The sequence below is a fragment of the Engraulis encrasicolus genome, chromosome 4, assembly GCF_034702125.1.
Source record: "Engraulis encrasicolus isolate BLACKSEA-1 chromosome 4, IST_EnEncr_1.0, whole genome shotgun sequence".
In the NCBI taxonomy this organism is placed as follows: domain Eukaryota; kingdom Metazoa; phylum Chordata; class Actinopteri; order Clupeiformes; family Engraulidae; genus Engraulis; species Engraulis encrasicolus.
Genome location: NC_085860.1, coordinates 24260644 through 24282945, shown reverse-complemented (window position 1 = coordinate 24282945; position 22302 = coordinate 24260644). Strand labels below are relative to the sequence as shown.

Here is a 22302-nt window from a genome sequence, read left to right as displayed (position 1 = left end):
CCGCTTATTATATGGATATACTTAAATGATTCACACATGGCGGGGACATTTCTTTAGGCCTATTTAATGTTAAGATTGTTGCTGCGCAAAACAAAACAGTGCCGTTGTGGAACACCGCTAGGCAACAGGTAGCCAGGACAACAGGTGTTGTCTATCACAGCAGCTGATTAGAGTCTTGTTGAAAAGTCGCTTTAGCAGTGAAAAGTCTTGTTGCCATTGACAGCGGTCTGTTATAGACCAACCCGTCCGTTATCGAAAAATAACAGACGTGCGAACGTTGGGGAGCCCCGTTGAAATGAATGGAGCATTCGACCGATGACGTCACACCATATAATAAATTCAGATAACAAGTTGATCGGAAGTGCCATTTGATCTGCGGGATCAGAACTCTTAATGGTTGGCAGGGGATCAAATACTTATTTCCCTCAATGAAATATAAATCAATTAATGTATATTCTTTAGAGTTAATTTTTGGATTTTCTTTTTGATAGTCTGTCTCTCCATATTAGAATACAATTTATCATTAACATTAAAGACTGGATTTTTGTTGGATTTACAATGTCTTAACAACAGTGAAGGTACTTGAAACCACCCCGAAGCACAGTACCTCGACACACATAAAAAACTAACCTTGGCACATGGGCAGCCATGGACTAGTGGAGATGGACTTTAGATCAGAGGGTTGCAGGTTTGAATCTTTGAAGTTAGCCTCGCGCACCATCCTACGTACTTCCACCAAGAGAAATGGTAGTATTATGGGATGGTCAGGACCAGGCTAGGCCCATGAGTGAAGCACCTAACCCCACATTGCTCCAGGGACTGTAACCAATACCCTGTAATAAAAGTGGCTTTGGATAAAAGCGCCAGCTAAGTGTAATGTAATGTAACATACACATAGTATCATTAGACACCTGCAAAAGAGGAGCATTTACAGACTCGTATGCTTTGTTATTTTGAGAAACTAAATGACTCTCTTTCATGTCTTGGCGTCCCTTCACGTCTTCAGTTTCACAGCTGTGTGGCCATGAGATGCGAGTATCCCTCTGAGGACAGGGCTCTTTTGTTTGTTGTCGTATGCCTTCGTGTGGGCCTTGTTTACGTTCCAACACTGAAATGTCATTTTCTCACACCCACATAAGTTACTGTACAGTATATTTTCATGGTGGGCATGGTTTAACCAAGCGCACACACACACACACACACACACACACACACACACACACACACACACACACACACACACGAACCCATGTTATGTTGGGTATGTCTTAGTGAGTGTAATATGAGGAGGTATTGTAACAGTCATGCTCATCAAAATAAGGAATAAGAACAAGAGAGTGAAGAAGAGGATGAGACAGATTAGACATACCGGAAGAGAGAGCACCTGTACAATATCTGCACAGCACCGTCTGGGGATATATTCCTTCTTGAGTCATAGCGTGATTTTATATTAAGTCGCTATTTCAACTGTCTTTTTTTTACATGCAGTTGCAATCTGTCTCTCTTGGCACATAATATCCAAACAACACAACATCCCCGCAGACGCAGAGAGCGTTTAGCTGGTGTTTTTTTCCCTATCAGGCTTTATTAGTGATAAGACAGTTTGAGAGAGACAGGAAACGTTTGGGAGAGAGAGAAGGGGAAGGGTTGGCAAAAGAGACCAGGCCGGAATCGAACCCGGTCCGGCCGCGCGGCAGATGAGTGCCCTACTGCTAAGCCCCGCTAGGGCACCGTTTAGCTAGTGTTAAAGCAGACTGCTGCCAAAGTTTAGGCCTACACCCACAACATTCAAGGGATTTTAGCTACCAACAACAGCATTCACTTCAACAGATTGTTTTAATAAAGACATCAGTGAGTTGATATGTTAATAATCTTTATTAGACACTTTAGTTTTTAAAACATTTTGTCAGACAGACAGCACTACAGACATACAGTACAGAAGAGGAAGGTGTTGTATTCTGGCAGTTAAGTTTGCCCTGTCATTCACCACGCATGTGTGTGCTGTGCTGGGTCTTGCTCCAGCATAAACATATATACTGTATAATTCTATGGGGTCCAGTTCTCATGGTCCTTGTCTGCACCCGCAGGGGAAGTCAGACCAGCAGCTGCCACAACAATGCATGCTGGGAAGAGGGCAGTCCTACACGGATCCACATCCAGAACCGTACTGTGCTTCATCGGTTAAACATGAAAGACGTGTACACTGACTCCGGATATACCATATACACACACACACACACACACACACACACACACACACACACACACACACACACACACACACACACACAGATGCATGGGCACGCTCGCACGCACGCACGCACGCACAAACACACGCACACACACAAACACACCATCCGTTCACTGCACACGTACCCATTCCTAAAACTACAGAAAACACCTAAACAACAGCATAGGTAATCTAATCAATCAGCATTAGAAACCTCTCTACCGTAAATTGAATTTGTGCGTATACATATTCCATGATTCTTCTTCTTTAAGTCCATGTAATAGAAGGCAGCTGTAGCTTTACAGTACAATATGAAGAATTCATTCATTTAAAAATAAAATAAAACAAAATAAAAAAAACAGTTGATTCTCAGAACAAAGAAATATGACAATGTAAAATATTTCAAAGTTAAAAAGAATTGCATTTCTCTGTCAAAATGAAAAGGCCTCGGCAGGCTTTCTCCTTATACAAGGCATAGTCATACTCTCTCAAAACGGACTGGACTGGAAATGACCGAACATTTCTTGAGTTGTCCAACAACATCCAACCAGCTTGCAAAACATGGAAAACCAAAACAACCCTCAGTTGTCTAATTGCGTTATGCGAATCCCCTTTACCCTACACATGCCACAATGGCCCCAACGGACATAAACATTCAAAACCTCAAAAACCAAAATGCCCTCGTTCCGGACCTCCTAATGTGAGAGGGGCCTCTCACACATTGTGCGTGTGTGTGTGTGTGTGTGTGTGTGATGAGCAGGTGGGATGATACTGGCTCCAGCTTTTCCTTTCTACAGCTGTTTGGACAGCCGACTCCGGCCCTTCAACTCAGGTTAGCATCAGACTGGCTCTTCCCGTGAAGCCCAGTGGTGGGGAGGTGTGTGTGTGTGTGTGTGTGTGTGTGTGTGTGTGTGTGTGTTGGGCAGAGCGAGGAAGGGGTCGGAGTGTGTATGGCAAAGCAGGGATGAAGAGTGTGAGTGTGTGTGAGTGTGTGTGTGTGTGTGCGTGCGCATGCATATGAGTGTGTGAGTGTGTGTGAGTGTATGTGCGCACACGAGTGTGTGAGTGTGCACAGAGTGTGTGTGTGTGTGTGTGAGGCAGATGGCTTCGTGGGGCCCTGGCATGCAGGCAGAAAAGGGCCAGTTGGTTTAGCAGTGCTGCGGCCACTGATCCTAAAGACAACAAGGCAGCCATCCTGCATAAAAACGCTCCACTCCCATCATCAGCCCCAATCCATTCCCAAACCCAGCTCTCTCCTGAACAACAACCCCCCTGCCTCAACACACACATGCGCACACACACAGGCACGCACACACACACACACACACACACACACCCCTACTATATCACCCACCCCACATCCCCTATAGGCTGCAGATAAGGACTCCATTCTGGAAATCCAAATCCAAAACCCTCATTCCAGTACGTACAGGGTTGACCTCTTGATTGCCTTCGGTCAAAGCACTTTCCCTACAAATAAAAATATGACGACCTGTATGGAATGCAAGGGAGTTAGAAAACAATACTATTCCCTCAAACTGGTCCCTTGTAAGTCCTTACACACTCTTTCAAGTCGCGAGGTAAAACTACAAACCAGAAGGCAAAACGATCTGGGGGGGCAGTGGGGGTAGGTAGCACGGCAACATAAGAATCCTTATTTTAAATAAAACTGAATTCTCAATGCCGTAGTGTAGGTTCAATCGTAGGTAGGCAGCAGACGTTTCGGTGCCCAAAACTAAACGGAAAGATTGTGTTGGCTTTTGCAAAGTACATGTCAAGAGATATCTAACCCCTAAACCATATAACCCTCTTCACCCTTGAGTTCTAACTTGAAAAACATAATGAACTCACCACCACCCTCACCACAGTGTTAAGTGCATGGAGCAACACTGCCCCTGCTGGTTGTAAGTTGAAACTTCTTCCGATGTCCAGATGGACCTTGCATGCCCCAATAAATGAGCACCACCACCTTCACTCACATGACTTATGATAGCCCATATGAGTGTAACACATAAAAACATTCTAAAAACATCCCATTACTATTTTTTTCCAGGCACAGCCAAAAGTAAATCTGCAACTAGAAAGAAGGTCCATAATACAACCCAATCTGAGCTTAAACTATTAACCTCCTGCACTGATTACACAAAAGCATACAGCCAAACTGTTTTTATTACGCGGGAGGACAGGACATACTCTACAGAAGTTAAGTTAATCCTCTACTACCACATCCACATCAATATGAGATCACTGAGCACTATCTGTCTCTGTCGCGCGTTCCACCAATCAAATCTGATGTACAGTACCACTGCTCACAACTCACTCACACACACACACACACACACATACACACTCAATATTGTCAACCGAGTGAACTACTGGCCTGAGAGCCGTTTGAGCTAGAAAAGGCACTAAAGGGGGCTTTGCTGTAGGCATGAGGTACATGTAATAAGGTTTGTATGTGAGAGAGAGAGAGAGAGAGAGAGAGAGAGAGAGAGAGAGAGAGAGAGAGAGAGAGAGAATTGAGGCAGAGGAGAGAGAGAGAGAGAGAGAGAGAGAGAGAGAGAGAGAGAGAGAGAGAGAGAGAGAGAAAGAATCAAGAGAGAGGCAAATAGACGGAGAAAAAGAGAGAGATCATAGGTGATAGAGTTCGTTTTAGTAATAGTGTTCTGGCAGCTGCCTGAATGAGGTAAGCTCTACTGTAAAAGCATAAAAGTAAACCTGTCCTGTTATGAAGCTGAGTGTGCATGAAGGCGAAGGTAGATCATATTATCTATGAAGGCCTGGATGGACGATAAAAGCTGCCAAATGTGTGTTAAAAAACATTCCTATCTGTATTCATCATTCCTATGTGCTTCATATCCAGTGACAGTGGAACATGTTGAGCACTAGATGGTGCTATAATCCTCATGTTAATGCTTATCCTTTTAGTACAGTACAAGTACAACACAAAGGGGCAGAGAGAATGAAAGAAATGAGACAGAAAATGAGAGAGAGAGAGAGAGAGAGAGAGAGAGAGAGAGAGAGAGAGAGAGAGAGAGATATTAAACCCAATCTGATCCTTTTCCCACAAGCACACAACAAACACTCTCCAAGAGTCAGTTGGAAAGAGAAAAAAACACAAAAAGGCAGAGGAAGAGAGAGAGAGAGAGAGAGAGAGAAAGAGAGAGAGAGAGAGAGAGAGAGAGAGAGAGAGAGAGAGAGAGAGAGAAAGAGAGAGAGAGAGAACTATGCCAGGAGAGAGGTTGTCTTTTGTGAACGCATAAAGCCCCCAAAATCCTAACTCTCAAGTCTGAGGCTATGACTAAAACCATCCTATCTACAATCTAATAAAAATGAAAAATCCTGTTTCCAAAACCCAACCAAATCCTATAAAACCATTTAAAACCATGGAAAGAGTTTGTTTAAAAAAAAAAAAAAGAAAGAAAAAAAAACACCCCACAAAATATTGCAGGCCAACTGTGTGAGAGGTCTTGGTGGTGGCAAGAGTTCACGGTCATGACCCCGTAGGCGTAGGTCAGAGCCCTCTGGAGTGACGACTGGGTTTAGGTTGCCCTCCTGGTACAGTAGTGTTCATGGGTGTTGGTGCAGTTTTCAGAAAGTGCGCTCAACTCCCAACTGTTTTTTTACAAGCTCTTCAGGTGCGAGCGACCAGCAAAGTTCATATTTAGTAGAAACGCCCCACTCGCAGGTGTAATTCTTGTTTTTTATTCTAGTGGGTTGGCATGACAGACAGATGTTTCGGCCCGTTTCGGCGCTAACCCACTAGAATAAAAAAACAAGAATTACACCCGAGAGGGCGGATTTTCCACTAAATATGATGGGTGTTGTTTGCACATCACCAGAGGGAGAGAAGAGGAGATGAGATGGGACATGGGATGTCTCTTTCCGTGTTAGACGGGCTTGGAGGGCGAGGTGGGCTCTCCGTGGTGGAAGGGGTCGAAGGAGGAGCGCACCGTGCGGCCACACAGGGGCTGCTGCACCCGGAAGTTGTTCACCATGCTCTTCTGGACCTCCTCCTCCGCAGAGGTGAACAGCAGACTGCGGAACACCGCCAGCTGCAGGAGAGGGAGAGGGGGGGGGGGTAGATAAAGGGAGAGAGAGAGAGGAGGGGAGGGGTGGAGGGAGAGAGAGAGAGAGAGAGAGAGAGAGAGAGAGAGAGAGAGAGAGAGAGAGAGAGAGAGAGAGAGAGAGAGAGAGAGAGAGAGAGAGAGAGAGAGAGAGAGAGATGGAGGGAGAGAGAGAGACAGAGAAAAAGAGAGATAGAGAGGCAGATAAAGGGAGAGAGAGAGGGTGGGAGGGATGGAGGGGGGAGAGAGAGAGAGAGAGAGAGAGAGAGAGAGAGAGAGAGAGAGAGAGAGAGAGAGAGAGAGAGAGAGTGGTAGATAAAGAGAGAGGCAGACAGGGATGGAGGGAGGGAGAGAGAGAATAGACAGACAGACAAACAGGAAAGGGATGACAGAGGAGAGAGAGACAGTGAGGGAGAGGATTAGCAAAAGGCTTGGCACTGATGTACGTGTATAAACAACAAAGGGACATTGTGTAGGTAGGCCACATGGAGCCACACTAGCCACATGTAACGTCACATTACCAAATATCCCAAAAAAACAACTACAAAACTGGGGTGAATTTCTCAAAACCAAAGTTGCTTACTACATTAGCTACTTCATTGCTTTCAATGCATTTTCCCATTGGCAACGAAGTTGCTAACAGGCTAACAACTTCCCTTTTGAGAAACTCACCCCTGACCTACAAAACAAGATGGGTAACTATGTAACTACATATGATACTGTACATGGAAAAGTCTTGTTTTCTCTTCCAGAATGTACGTTTCTCTCTGCCAGGCGTCTGCCTTTCCATGGCAGCATGGTCCATGTTTGAAGTGGAAAAAAAGAGGCGTAGGTAGGAACCCTAATCGTCCGAAAATACCATCCAAAAAGAAGTGCAGGAACCCTGATTTTCCGCCAGTCTCATCAGTACCAAATCAGTACTAATCACGTCTTTGTAGGCCTTTTGCGTGCTCGCATTTCAAAAACTTGTTTTGAAATGCTCTCTACTGTTTTCAGCTGTTGTGTTACAGTATTTGTTGTCTGAACAGATGTGTTCTCACAATGACTCTAGGATATTATTTTGAATAACGTAGAGTAGACCTATCTTGTGTTTAACAGAATAGTGTCAGTGTCCCCAGTGTCGTCCCAGCTCCCAGTCCAGTCCAGCATTAACACACGTACTCCTCTTCCAGCTTTTTTCTCTCGCCACTTATAAAAAGTTCTGCCGGAGCGCTAATGATGAAAATTATGAGGAAGGGGAACTGGGTTCCCCTGGGTCGTCACCCCCCCCCCACACACACACACACACACTTCAAGCACTGAGCATGGTACAAAGAGGCACACATACTGTACTGTGCAGAGTGAGAGAGGACAGGAAGAAAGGGTGGGAGTGTGTGTGTGTGTGTGGGAGAGAGAGGGGACGCGCTAGAGTGGTCACTCTCAGCGGAAAAAGAAAAAAAGTCGCTGGACAGCATTCAGGCTGCAGTCTCTAATTTCTGACTCATCGGCTAGTTACTCCCGCCCCTTTCCTTGTTGCCATAGCGCTGGGGGAACATTCTGTCCTGTTGACAAGAGCCCCCTGCCATGCTACAGGACAAACAAGACCCAATCAGTACCCCCGCCACCTTACCACCATAACAACACTCCTGTAGCCTGATTATCATCTCTTCGAGACTTGGTCTGACTAAGAGCATAACCATTAACATTTCCCAAACGGCCTCCCTTGGTTTGCTCATTGTTATTTGCTTCCCAACAAAGTGAGAGGAGTTCCAGATTTTTCGGGAACTCAGAAAGTATTTGCATTGCTCTTGACCTGACTAGCAGCAACGCTGAAGGTGTTGCGTCACTAGGAGGGCACAGCCTGGCTAACACTCCTGTGCATCAAACCATTTTTGGCAACAAGAGAAGTCACAAAATATCAACTTGCAATCTTTCAAACAACACTTGAGCTTATGCTGGTTTTTGTTACTTATAATTTGTGTTTTTTTTATAAGTAACAAAAACCACCATAAGCTGAAGTGTGGTTTGAAAAACCAAAAATAACCAAATATCAACTTGAAATGTTTGAACCTACACACTCACTCCGGTTGTGAAAGATGGCAGTTATTTGGTACAAGCCTGTGTACATTGGCTGTATGGCTCATGTGGTCAATCGGTTGTATTGTGCTGCATATGATGGTTTGTTTCGACACAAGAAAGTTGATCAATAACCCCTTCTGAGAACTGAGTATTATATCATCAGCCTTATCGCAACCGCAGACATGCACAATGCACAGACGGCATAGGTACCATTGGGAAAAGTTTGATGTTTTATGCCCATAAAGAGAGAGAGAGAGAGAGAGAGAGAGAGAGAGAGAGAGAGAGAGAGAGAGAGAGAGAGAGAGAGAGAGAGAGAGAGAGAGAGAGAGAGAGAGAGAGAGCGTATACCATCAGAAGAATAGAGGGAGTTTACCTATTGATGCGATTGTGTTTGTGTGGGAAAGCCTGTGACTATTTGTGAGAGAGATGTGTGAGAAAAGTTCATCTATTCTCTGCTGATCTCATGAGAACCAATGCCCAGTGCACCTTTGTGATTTGGGCCCATAACAGCTTGAATACCTGATTATTTCCTTTCAGAAGAGGGAGGAACCCTGTTGTTATTCACGTTATTGTACCAAAGTGTTATTCACGTGTTATTCACATTATTGTACCAAGGGATTACAGAAGGACATTAATTATGAGCATTTTTAATGCACCTTTGTAGGTAAACAAGAACGCTTCAGACAAACAAAAATGCAAGTAAACAGAGGATTGCAAATCGGTAAATACTTAAGCCATATGTGAATGACCATTGATCTATGACATGACGTGGAGAAACTGACTTTTAAGTTAAGTAAGGCCCGCCTACCTGGTCATGGCTGACTTCGATTGGCTGCTTCATGACGATCCAGGTGACGGCTTCTGTGAGGGGGGGCGTGGTGAGCGACCCCGCGTAGGTCCAGTAGTCCTCCGTGTTCTCAGGCAGCAGGCAGGCCGGATCGAAGCGGCTGAACTCCACTACACTGTCCTGAGGAGACACGGAGCGGGAGAGAGAGAGAATCTTATTACTCACTTCCCTTAGCCCCTTAGCCCCTTAGCGCAGAGCCTATGTTACAACTCTACCGTCCCCAAAATTGTAATGGCTATGTCTTAATCTGTTACTTCAGGCTCTGGATACTGTCATAGCAATGTTGTTGTGATGTAGTTGTGAGTATTTTCAGCAAATAGTGAATAGGCCCGCCGGCGACCCTATCTGCAGTAAGAGGTTACGGCTTACAGTATAGCTAAGCTGTCCAAGGTCACTCGGGGATGCACCCGTTGCCCCTTTCTCCGTGGTTCAGATCAGAGGCATCAGCCCAGCTTCAGAAAGTAACTAGAAATGCACTCTGAGAGGATATTGCGGCAGGTTTTTTTCCCCCTCTTTTTTTTGAACACCTGATTTACAAACTGTACTGGATTCCTCAACACTTTGCATCAAGACATGATCCCTGTTATAAGTTTGTTGTTACCAAAATGGTGATGACCAAGTCACAATGTTGTGTGGTGTCTATAGAATTATGATGACAGTTTTTTTTCAACTAATAGTTAAGGTTTTCACTGGCGGAACAATATGCATTGAAGGGCCCAGGGCCGAATAACCCATAAGGGCCAGTGGCACAGTGCCCAGTGGTGCCAATCATTTACAGCCAGTTAGGGGGCACCACATGAGACAACTTCTACTTGAGTGGCACCACAATGTCTTAATACGGTCCTGAAAGGACCACAAAAAGAAGGATGGATTTACTGTATGGATCCCTGGATAGGAAATGGAGGCTGGTACAGAGAAGCTGGGAAGCTGTTCTGAGGAGACACTCAGTATTTAAAGAGAGCCTGATACAGTAATTCCTATCCCCTAGGCCAGTGGTTCTCAAGCTTTTTTGAACAAACGCCCCCTTGGCCTCATCGTAAGCCTCCCAACGCCCCCTTGACCTCATCATAAGCCTCACAAAACCCACCTTAGTGTTAAAAAAATGAATGGACTAATGCCCCCCAATGGCAACTAGGCACCACCCCTCTCAGCTGTATCCTTCTCAACGCTCCACTAGAGCTCCCCAAGGCCCCCTGGGGGGCTGTACCGGCCCCGTTGAGAAACACTACCCTAGGCCCTAGATAGATGGGGTAGATTTGATCCCCAAGTTGAGGGCCCGCGGCTGGGAAAACTAAAACTGGGAAATAGAGTGATCTGATCCCAATGGGTTTACAATATCCTTCTGCCAACAATGTGAAATAACAGTATGTAGTAGTTTGGAAATAGAATAGAATGCTGGATGAATTGCTTTAGTTTTAACTACTGAAATGATTCCTCAGTGCATTTTGCACTGCAAGACGGCACCACCATGTGCACCAGTCATCGGCATATGTGTCTGTGAATAAACTCTACAGTGAGTCCTTTTCGGTAGGGTGCACAAATCAAAAGTCACAAAAGCGTCAGACATGCTTGACAAAGATCCAGGGTGATCAAAACGTTAAAGGGGTATGCCACTATTTTGGGGCTTAATACAGGTAAAATCGTTGGCGAGGGTTTATAAAGGTGGTTAACCCTCTGAGGTCTGAGTGCCCTTCAGAGGGCAATGTGTCTCCAAAAACAAATCTGTAACTCTGTGAGTTTTTGTCATTGAAACATATATGTCACACCATTAGAAACCTCAGACCTTCCAGGTCCCAAATATATATGTATGAAATGAACATACTTGAAAATGTTAGGGTGGTGCAACCAGCCTAAAAGCCTCTGAAAAGCCTTAGACCTCAGAGGGTTAAGTCTCTTATTTTTCATGTAAGCCATTGTCTTGCTTTAAGACAAGATAAAAGAGGGAACATGTCGCTAAGCTAGTGAATGTCAATGCATCCGTGTAGCATGCTTCATGCTACAGTGATCCATTGACTTTCACTAGCTTAGCGACATACTCCCTCTTTTAACTTGTCTTAAAGCAAGACAGCGCTTAACATGAAAAATAAGACACTTTGCCACCTTTATAAACCCTGGCCAACGATTTTAACTATGTTAAGCCCCAAAATAGTGGCATACCCCTTTAAGTGTTTTAATTTAATTACGTTTATTTTTTGGAGCTTACTTCGCAGTGTGCAGACCTAACTTCTTAAACAAACCCACTAAACTCTGCAATCACACAGCACAAAAAATAATACTGAGAAAATGTTGGGCCCTATGAGTTGAAACATTTGTCATCCTCAAAATAATAAAGTTGAATATGATCATCACTAAAGGCCCACTGCTAATGCTCTAGTCATTGGAATCTTCTTCATTTCTCATCCATAACTTCTATTATAGGGGTCAGTACAAGTAGTACAGTACAGATGCTTCAACTACGACTATAACTCCCCCATCCCTTGTTAATCCTCTGACTGAGGTTAACCATTAAACTGTGTCCCAACTCCTTCCTTTACACATGTGTAATGCACACAACAACAGCACGTGGTCTCACGTACTGCAGTGTACCTTTTGAACGCTTGCCCCAAGCTTACCTTAAGAATGTTTACCTTTACGACAAGCCTGACGGGTACATCAAGGACATCTAGATAGCTGATAACAAGGGCTCTAAATTAACTTTTTTCATCACCAGCCAAAATGGCTAATACTGTAAATGTTAATCTTACTAGCCAAAGACACCCAATTGATCAAAGTGGTTAGTGAGCTGGTCTCTTCTACCAGCCAAACTCAAATTTAATCAGCAATTGGCCGGTGTTAATTTAAAGCTCTGCTGATAACCAATTCAAATATCTCTTTCACAACTCACATCTTGTAACTCCACACACATACAGACAGACACAAGCATGCGTTCACTTGCAGCACTCACCTTGTGCCTGACTGCTGGGAGGGCATCTACTAGCTTCTGCAGGCCTTCATGTCTTTTCCCCAACTGGAAAAAAAGAATAAATCACATTTAGCTGACAACACACATGACATGCCTACTTACAAACTCTCAACCATAAACATCTTACAGTATACATGTGTTGAAGAAAAACCCAGTAAGAAGAGAGAGAAAAAAAAATCAAAGAAGCGACATCCCCTGCATTGACCTCACAGGTGACATGAGGCAGAGACGATTGATAAGGTGGATACAGTTCATAAGGAATTTCTTCCAGAATCAATATGACTTCAAGTTCTACGCTACATGTCTATGAGCCGTCATGCCCCTTTCAGAGACTAGTGGGGGTTCAGAATGAATGTTCACCCAAATGTTCAAATGTTCAAGTTCAATGGGGAAAATTTTATGAGTCAAGCTTTTCAGCCATTTATCTTAGCTATCTTATTGAAAGATCTTTGGTTGCGGTTCTCACCTTGAGGAAGACGCCGACGACTCCCAGGCCGTTGTCCTCCAGCACGGCCTCCTCAAACAGGCTGTACTTCTCAGCGTTCCAGTGGACCAGATGCAGCTGTGAAGAGACAGGAGAACAGTTGATGGTCACCAGCCATCCCAACAAAAAAACATAACTTAAAAAAATATATACTGTATATTTAAGGGCTTTTTTTGCGTTTATTTGTGACTGGACAGAGGAGGAGAGACAGGAAATGAGTGGGGAGAGAGAGAGACGGGGAAGGATTGGCAAACGACCTAGGCCGGAATCGAACCCGGGTCGCCGGCGCAGTAACCCGGTGTCCTTCCGTTAGGCCACGGCAGGGCCAAAAACAGATCTTTGAGCATCACTCAAGTGGAAGAAGAATAAGGGTGACGTGGAAGGATTTTTCTGATGATTTATGAAATAACTGCAGTTTTTTTGTCTGCTAAGTGTAACATAATGTGGAAACACAATCAACTCATTGTCATCATGCTATGGTGACCTTTCCTGTCACTCTACACAATGCAACATGCATTTTCAGACTCTAAGTCTCACACAAGTATGGAACAAGTCTCAAGGCATCTCGGAACAAAGGCGGAAACAATGAGGAACAAGGAAAAGTAATGCAGTTAAGATGGTTTGTAAAGAAAAACACCATACAAACAGAATGACTTGGCAATTCGCCTGAAGCTCAAGGAAGTTAAAAGCTGTATGTAAACTCCCATCAGGCAGCAGGCTACAGACATACGTAAGCTCTGACTTTTGCCCCAAACCAGCAAATCCTGCAAAAAAAGACTCTTTGTCTGGTGACCCAAGTTCAGCCCTTTGTGCTAACAAAGATCGATTACAAGCAAACGGTCTTGGTGAAACATAAGACTAGTCTCACGCTATCACCGAGGCAGCGTGGGCCAGGTGAGAACCACTCAAACATAGCACGGCATGCACACAGACACACACTCAAACATAGCACGCGCACGCACACACGTGCACACACACACATACACACACACTCAAACATAGCACACCATGTGCACACACACACACACAAACACACACACAAACAAAGCACGCCATGTGCACACACACACACACACACTCAAACATAGCACGCCATGCACACATACACACACACTCAAACATAGCACGCCATGCACACACACACACAAACACACACACAAACAAAGCACGCCATGCACACACACACACAAACACATACTCAAACATAACAAGCCATGCACATGCACACGCACATACGCACACACACACACACGCAAGTTACATAGCACGCCATACACAGCCAGACACAAACACTCACACATACAGCCAGACAAACACACGCACACACTCAAACAAAGCACGCATACACAGACTCATGCACACATGCACTCGCAGGGTATCTGATATTACATAACGTTTGAAGTGTACAGTTAAAATAGTCTGTCCAGTCATTTGGTGGCAGTGACAGAGTGACAGAGGAGGGTATGCAGTGTGCTGCTTCATCATTGGCACGAATACAGAGAGAGAGAGAGAGAGAGCGAGCGAGAGAGAGAGAGAGCGAGAGAGAGACATTCCAGGTGGTTTATAAATGGAGGTCTTTCCAAGCAGTTCATCCCTGGAGGTCGATGGGCTTCACTCCCTGGCGCATACTGTAGCTTCCCTCCAATGCCACACACACACACACACACTTTCCAGTCGCCCCCTTGCCCACACACACACAAAGCCCCTCTCACTGACTTACTGGCGACCTCACGCGCAGCAACAGTGTCACAGATAGTGACCATGTGCTCCTGTAACCAAATGTATCACTGCCCAGTCCGTCCCCCTCGGGGCTGCGAACTCGCCACCACGTCAATAGGAGTCACAGCACGATACCGCTGGACTAAAGGACCAGCCCGATAGCCTAGTGCTATCGATACTGTATGAGGCTTCGGGAGGGAGGTTTACTAACGTTCCGCACCACACTCTGCTAGTTGGCCTCCGTTACACTATATTCAAAATTATTCAGACCCCTCAACAGTCTCTTTCACTGACCACTGTCAATGACACTTCTGTAGTGATGAAATGGATGTTGTGTGCATGTGTTACGTGGCATCAGGTATAATTCAACTAACGGTGTGAACCTACTGCACGTTCTGGTCTCTGGTTCTTTCATTATCCATATTACCGAGTACACAGTGCAATGTAGCTTAGATGTAGGGCTGTCACGGTATGAAAATAAAACCTCATGATTATAGTGACCAAAATTATTACCGTTTTCCATATTATCAAGGTTATTTTGAACAGCTGTGTTGAATATGTTTAGAACACATGGTCCTACATAAACTAAAATTGTTCCCAAAAGGCGCAAGGAGTGCACATTATGTTTAAAAATAAAGACATAACCAAATTAAATTCCCATGTTTAAAGGCACAGTGCACGAATCGCTTGTCATTCTGAAGTTACGAGGAGGTAATGGTCATAGCTTGTACTTTTCATTGTAGAAATGAATTGGTTCAGGAATTCACTATGATTCCAGATTTGACATTAGGTGATACAGTGTGCCTTCGAGGCAACAGCAGCACACTTGGATGAGAGGTCGGACAGGCTCACTGTGTCACCGTGTACGGTACGGTTATCCAGTACACCACGGTATGGTACTTTTTAAAATTTCAAGCAGTAATTATTGTCACCATTTTTTAGCGCTCTTTGACGGTACATTTGTTATCGTGACATCCCTACATGGATATATAGTATCCTACACAAATAAGCTACAGAGAAAATCCACTTCCATTAACTGAACATTCCCCATACAGTATATGTGATACGTGTAATATGAATGTAATATGTGATGGCATAAACTGTGATGCGGGCGCACACACACTCTTCTACCTCAGCAGGGAACAGGCGTCTGTCTACGGAGTGTTCTGAACCCCAGGCGTTGGACTCCCCCCAGTGGAAGTGGAACTGGCAGAGCCGAAATGAGTCCTGTAGTGGTCCCCCCCTCATAGCTGGGAGGAGGAGGAGGAGGAGGAGGAGGAGAGACACATCAGATAAGTCAACACGTCACCATCACATCTACCAGGAACTAAAAGGAACCAACAGGACCCCCCAAGCCATTATGCATGACAGTATGTTCCTTTTAGAATTAGGATTGTGGTATGGCTAAACAGAAAACATACACACATTTACGCAACAGTGGTTAACATGTATCTATTAACACACCATGGGGTTACAGTAGCAATGTTTGTTACCAGTAGGCCTATGTTACATTGTTCACAGTACAAGTACACAATGTAACATGTGACAAACTGTGCCAATTTGCCAAAAGTTATTTTAAAAACTGTGTATTTCAAGAAAAAAAGCTTTGCCTTAAATGTTCTCTACTCTACTCTACTTCAAAGTGGTCAAATTATTGTGGAAAGTCTGATATAATGGGTTTATTACTTTATTTAGAGAGGGATAAAGTTAAGTATACTCACTTGATCTGTCGCTCGTGTCGTCGTACTCTACGATGAAAGAGTAGCCATTGTTCCAGATCTGCTGACAGGTCCGCGGGTCGTAGCTCATCTCCAGCGGCTGGAGTTTGCGGTCGTACTGAGTCTTGCGCACCGCTATGTCAATGGGAGACTGGCGATCGCCCCCGGGCACGGCCAAGGGACCTTGCCAAATAGGATGCACTGCGGGAGGGAAAAATCACACAAAGCAACGAGTTCAGTTCAGCCATTGATCCCCCCAGACACGTTAGGCCTTGTTCAAAACAGAAGTAAAAGGGAGGAAATTATTCTCTGCAACATACAGACGACCACCTTCACTTACTTTTCATTATGCATTCTGCCGCTTCCGACGCAGACTTAAAACTACACATATTTCAATATTCAACAAAAAAAATCGAAAGAAATAAAATTCCCCAACACCGCGTGGCTACTTCAACGAGTCCTTGATGGGGTCTCGTGAAAATGAAACGTCAAAGACGGAAAAAATGAACCACTTCCTCCAAGTCTTGAAAACTTCATTCAGAGAAGTTTACACTCAAAAAACTGACAGTTGGAATGTGAGCTGCCGCCGCCGTCACAGCTGGACAGGGGGACTGCAAGATTTCAAGCTGCATTCAAAAAGCAATCTCCTATTTTATTAGACCCAGTCCGGAACATGCTGTACTTTAAAAACCTCCTGGAAAAAAATATTCATAAAAGAAAAGCGTACCGCCTACCTACCGCCACACAATACTAGAAGGAAAGTGACCAAAAGCCATGACTCGTTGTCACGTGAGTGAGTGGCTACAAACACCAGTGATTCTTTCTGAGAACTGTTTGAGGAAGAAAGAGGATTGATTTCAACTGCTTATAGGCCGGGCAAGAGAACAGTCTACTATTCTTTTCAAAGAAGCTTGCTATTCAAGTCTTGCTTCTTCATGTGTGCATGTGGGTTAAGCATGCTGACGTAGCAGCATCAGTGTTTGCAGTGAAATTCTGGAGTTTCTTCCTGACCGCCCCTTGGTCTGTCTATCTATGTGTGTGTGTGTGTGTGTGTGTGTGTGTGTGTGTGTGTGTGTGTGTGTGTGTGTGTGTGTGTGTGTGTGTGTGTGTGTACATGCGTGTGTTGCTGTGTATTGCATACGTGATTGAGAATGAATGCCTTTAGTTTAGTGTCAGTCAGCAACTCCATGCGTCACTGTACTCCCAGTAATAAAATGTGCATTGCATTTGGTTATGCATCAAAACCCTAGCCATCAGAAGCCCCAACATTTTTGTCTAAAAAAGCTCCAGAAAGTTTGTGCAGCTTTTCTTCATCTAGAACAACAGACATGACCCCTCTGACCTCTACTCCACATGTTGGAGGTCTCACACAGATTCCATGTGCAGAATCAAAGCACCTCAGCTCCAAAACAACATTCCTCAACTGAGGCAAAGCCTTTCCACAAAATGTGAGGTTCCGATGAAAGTGGCCACGCAGGTGGATAAACTAAACATGAAAGTGAACGATTTCATCGGGAAACAAAATCCCTCAGGTGGAGTAAGTACAATTACTAATTATATTATAACAGAATTGGCTTTATTACAATATTATCATATGTAATATCATTATAGATTTTAATATCTGTTGGCGTTTGCACATTTGCGTTTTCACCCTGCCAAAGTGGCTATAATGACAGAACTCTCAGATAAACATCTCCAGATCCTGTTTGTGTTCAGTACTATAACAAGGTGTATTATTGAATGCCCACTTTATAATTGGGTTAATTAGTTGACACGTTTTTTCCCCCAATAATCTAGTCATAAGATAGTTATAATAATAACATTTTGACACAAGAATATAGCTGGGGCAAATACTCCTGCACACATTCACATACTGTATTGGAGAAAAGCAAAGTTCAATCAAGATTTGGTGTGGATCTGCTTGAGGCTGAGCGCACAGTGAAAAGGTTTGTCATAATATAGGGCAGGCCCTACAGGTGGAACATGCTGACGTAACAGGTGTGGCGTAACAGGGAAAAGGAAATTAGCCTTTTTCGGGGCGTGAAAGTCAAATTAGTTCCTAACATCCTTTCCTCTTGCTTGTTGCCTCTTGTCTCAGAGCTTTTATCCGCCTCCATGGAGAAAACAATATTAGGCTACGTTTCCCCAATGTCCGCCCAGGCAGAGCATCTTTTGGTGAACTTTTCCCCATTCAACACTCTGGATCTATACTAAGTTAAGTTAAACTAACCAGTTTAAGTTAAAAGGTAAATCATCTAATAGAAGAGCCTGGAGTTGAACCAGATTGTAGTATAGGGCCCCTGATTGTAGATGTGATGATGACCTTTGGAAGTTATTGAATAAAACGCTGATCATCTTGAGTCACAAGGCCACCAGCAGCAGGAAAGGACGCGAGGAACTAATTTGGCTTGCACATAACATGGCTGTCTACTGAATGAATGAATGAATGAATGAATGAATGAATGAATGAATGAATGAAGCATTTCAATTCCTTTAAGGGAATCCGTCTTGTCCAGCATGACAAAGAACATTCAGTCACACATGGCAATGCATAAGCTTACCTGATATAACACCTAGACATTAAAGTCTTAACAGGATTAAGGGACCATTATAAATACATAAATAAGACATGTCAGTAGCCAAATGCTTAATTTGGATGTAATCTCTCCTTTATACTGCCTTAAAATATTGTGATATAAAAAAATGTAATTACATAGAACGACCTTCCACAGAATACATGCACCCATAAACAAAGTAAATTATTGATCTACAGGTGAATTACAGGAAATTGAACACCTGGGTTAGGACATGATCATATGCTTCAATATCGCTATTATTTAATTGGAGGGATTGACAAGTAGAACTGGACAAGAGAAATGCCCTGGTGCAAAATAAAGGAATGCGAGTGACGTGTAAACAAAGTCATAATACAGACTGTCTCTGGTGTAAAGATGTGAAAAAATAATAATAAAATAATAATAATAAAATAAAATAAAAATACAGCCACACTAGTCCATGGTCATTGTCTGACCAACTCTCATTCAACGCTAACTTGTCACCTGTCAAACAGGCCTGGCAGCATATTTTAAATCCAGCTTGGACACACAGGCTGCAAGTCCCTCGTGTCCTTTCCTGTTGCTGGGAGCCTGGTGCCTCTGTGTCAGCCACCTCCGTGAAGTAAACTATCAAGGTTCCCCTACTATCCATCTAGTGGGCAGAGAAACTTTTCGGGGACTTTTCACCATTCAACACCACAGTTGTAAATGGGATAAGGACCTCCGAGTTGTGCTTTTGCGAGATATTGAATAAAACATAGACCATCAATGATGTCAAGCCTTGCGTCACAAGGGCACAAGCAACATGAAAGGACATGGAGGAACTAGTCTGACTTGCACCCAAGGGTAGGGTATCACATGTCTTCCCCGGCTTCATCTTACCCCATCATGAGCCAAGCTTGCCTCTACAAGCTAGGCCTCCAAATGAGGGTGCGGCATGGTAAGTTCCATAGCCACACTGGGCAATTATAGAAGTCACTCAACAAGGTGCGGCACCCAATCTGGGTTGGCCATCATGAATGAGGAAGAAATTGCACTATTTTAATGCATTGTCTGATTTTAAAAAGTGACAGATTTCCACACAGATGTATTCAATTGTCTAGCACTTAAACTTCAATCTTGTGGCATGATGCAGAATTTCAGGGAGGGGCTACCCTACATGCCCATGGGGCACCCTTCTCTGGCCTTTAAAGAACACCCGGAAGCTGTCACCCACCACAGGGGTTGTAAACATTCTATGGTATTAACTATTAACATATGCTGGTGTCAAAATAGGGGGGAAATAAGCCCATCTGACCACTACCACTATATTTTTGAATGAAGATACCATTTGTTTCGATCAGGTTTCCCACACAAGTAACATTTTCACTCGTCGAACAGTTTTAATCCTACATAAAAGGAGTGGTAGAGCTCCCCCTGACCTACTTATGGCCAATCCAACAGACGAGACCACTCTCTACACATCATCTCATGAGGGTAGGCACCGAGACAGGCTGTCTGGGTTGTAGAATAACACTTACTTTGGGAGAGTACATATTTGCTGGAGCACACGGTTAAGCTGCATCTTCTGACAGGAGTCCAACGATGGTTTCGAAGCTCGTTTCGGAGCTGCCTCTGAAGCTGGCGACCGAGTGGGGTTAAAATTGCAGATAGAGTCACCATGCTGTTAACGTTGATAGTTGTTGACACAATGCAAGTCTTCTTCCGCTGACTGGTGTCTTTTCAACCACGGAACTCTGGTGACTCGACTGGGTAACAAATCTAGTTTAAGCACCAGTTTCTTCAGTTTATGAGCACAATTACTAACCGTAGCTATTACCGATGTTCTGCAAACTAGCACATTCTGTCAATGCTGTACACAGACCTGCGGCTAGGTGGCTAACCGAGTAAATACGTCAGGGAGGTTGTCTTCGTTGATTGGCGGGACACTGACTGTTTCTAAATCAAATGTTTACACTGAGAAATCATTCACAGACTTTTGATTTCGAAGTACAACAAGAAGCACTCCTTATCGGTCGTGTTTAGAATTCCACTGAGTCCGAGGAAAGTCCCAAGTTGTCAAGAGTATAATCAGACGCTCTTTGCAACTCGATTGATGTTGGTGAAGGGGTCTGCAAAATAGCCAATCAAATTCGTCCGAGGAGGGGAGGTCCATTGAACTTCCGCTTACTCATACATTCTATTATTTACATATCAAATCCACATGGAGGAGAACCCCCGTCACAACATTTGAGATGAACACACAGTTCTTCTGAGCAAATGTTTAAAGTGTAATAGAGCTCTTAGCTACGGGTGTTATCAAAACTAGGCTACTATTTTATTACTGCTACTACATGATTATAAATCTCTTCCGGTCTACTTTATTAGTAAAAGAGATGTTGAAATGCTCATACATTTGATAACAGACTGATGCTGTTGACAGGTGTGATTGTGAATAATTTCATGTGCCAAGAACATCTGAGCCAACTTGGTCAGAGTTCAGTGAACTCGCCACACTTTCGGCAGTCGACGCAGACAGACGTGCATCCAAACAAGCCCGTGGACTATGCCCTCAAGTGATATCATACGATCAAGTATCATACGATGACACTGAAAAACAAAGCTGGCTCAGAACAGAATGCTCTCATCGTATGTGACATCACATGTGAAACATCAAAGTCGCCTCAAGGACAAGCTCACGCTACCATACCAGACGTGTGTTGTGGTGTGGTCATTTGGTCTACAGCTTTGATGGGAATCTATGAACAAAGCTTACATCTCAGTGCTCAACAGTTCATGTGTAGTTCTGTAGTTCTAGTAGGGGCCTCATCAAAGCTGTAGGCTACTTCTCATTATAATTAAATTGCCTTTATCCATTTCAATAGGGGGTGGACTGTGGACAAATCCTCTGAGGTCACACATTTGGGTGATGAGATGCAAAAGCCAATTGTATGATCTCTAGGCAAATGACTGGTCTTGTTGAACAAATTGGTATAACCCACGTACCCTACAGTTGAAATGATTTGGATATCAGTTGTCTAGCTTATCAGGCAAGTCTGTACCCCTAACTGTGAATGAACACATTTGGATCAGAAGGCACCGGTACAAGGTGAGAAATATCAGCTCGCCTCAAATATTTGTATTTTCATTGAAGGTCATTACAATCTTTCCCACAGACGTCATAGAGAGGAACAACATCTCACTGACTGACATGATCCCGTAAGGTCATCTACTGGGTTTTTAAAAAGAAATGTACTACAAAACAAACAAAATGTCATTACAAAGGCAGCAGATCATGTTAGGTAACCATCATGGACATCAACAGAGGTAGCTGTGCCAGGCTTCAACTTTTTAAACGCACAGATGACTGGTTTAGGAAAGTATCAGGATTTCAGACTAAGAAATTAATAACATGGAATGCTTGTTTCAATCAGTAAGGTCATGCCATATTTTAAAACCCTTCGTTCCCCAATGAAGACAAATGTACATTTCATTAACAAATGTAAACAAATAGAACTACCAAGTTTCCAAACTGCTAAAAGTTAACGGTTTTAAAAACAACCACCTGTAAATGTAAAGACTCTAAATGGCTCACCCATGCCCCACCCACCCTTTCCATGTGTTGGATCTGTCTGCTGTGTATCTACTGATAACAAAACGCTGATAGTGCTCAAATAACGCCA

General features: G+C 43.8%; 1 protein-coding gene across 2 annotated transcripts; it reads right to left on the bottom strand.

The window, feature by feature from the left end:
- Positions 1 to 4774: 4774 nt before the first annotated feature.
- On the bottom strand, positions 4775 to 20727 carry ca5a (carbonic anhydrase Va). Of its 2 annotated transcripts, none has more exons than XM_063196932.1 (7): positions 20161 to 20727; positions 16089 to 16286; positions 15499 to 15617; positions 12631 to 12726; positions 12147 to 12209; positions 9164 to 9322; positions 4775 to 6285 (listed from the first exon to the last, which is right to left on the bottom strand). In XM_063196932.1, exons 1-7 carry the CDS (start codon positions 20300 to 20302, stop codon positions 6121 to 6123), a joined length of 942 nt encoding a protein of 313 aa, XP_063053002.1. In that variant the 5' UTR covers positions 20303 to 20727; the 3' UTR covers positions 4775 to 6120. The 2 variants fall into 2 exon arrangements, with proteins under 2 accessions (XP_063053002.1, XP_063053003.1); XM_063196933.1 differs by lacking the exon at positions 20161 to 20727 and adding an exon at positions 16426 to 17127.
- Between the last annotated feature and the right edge of the window lie 1575 nt (positions 20728 to 22302).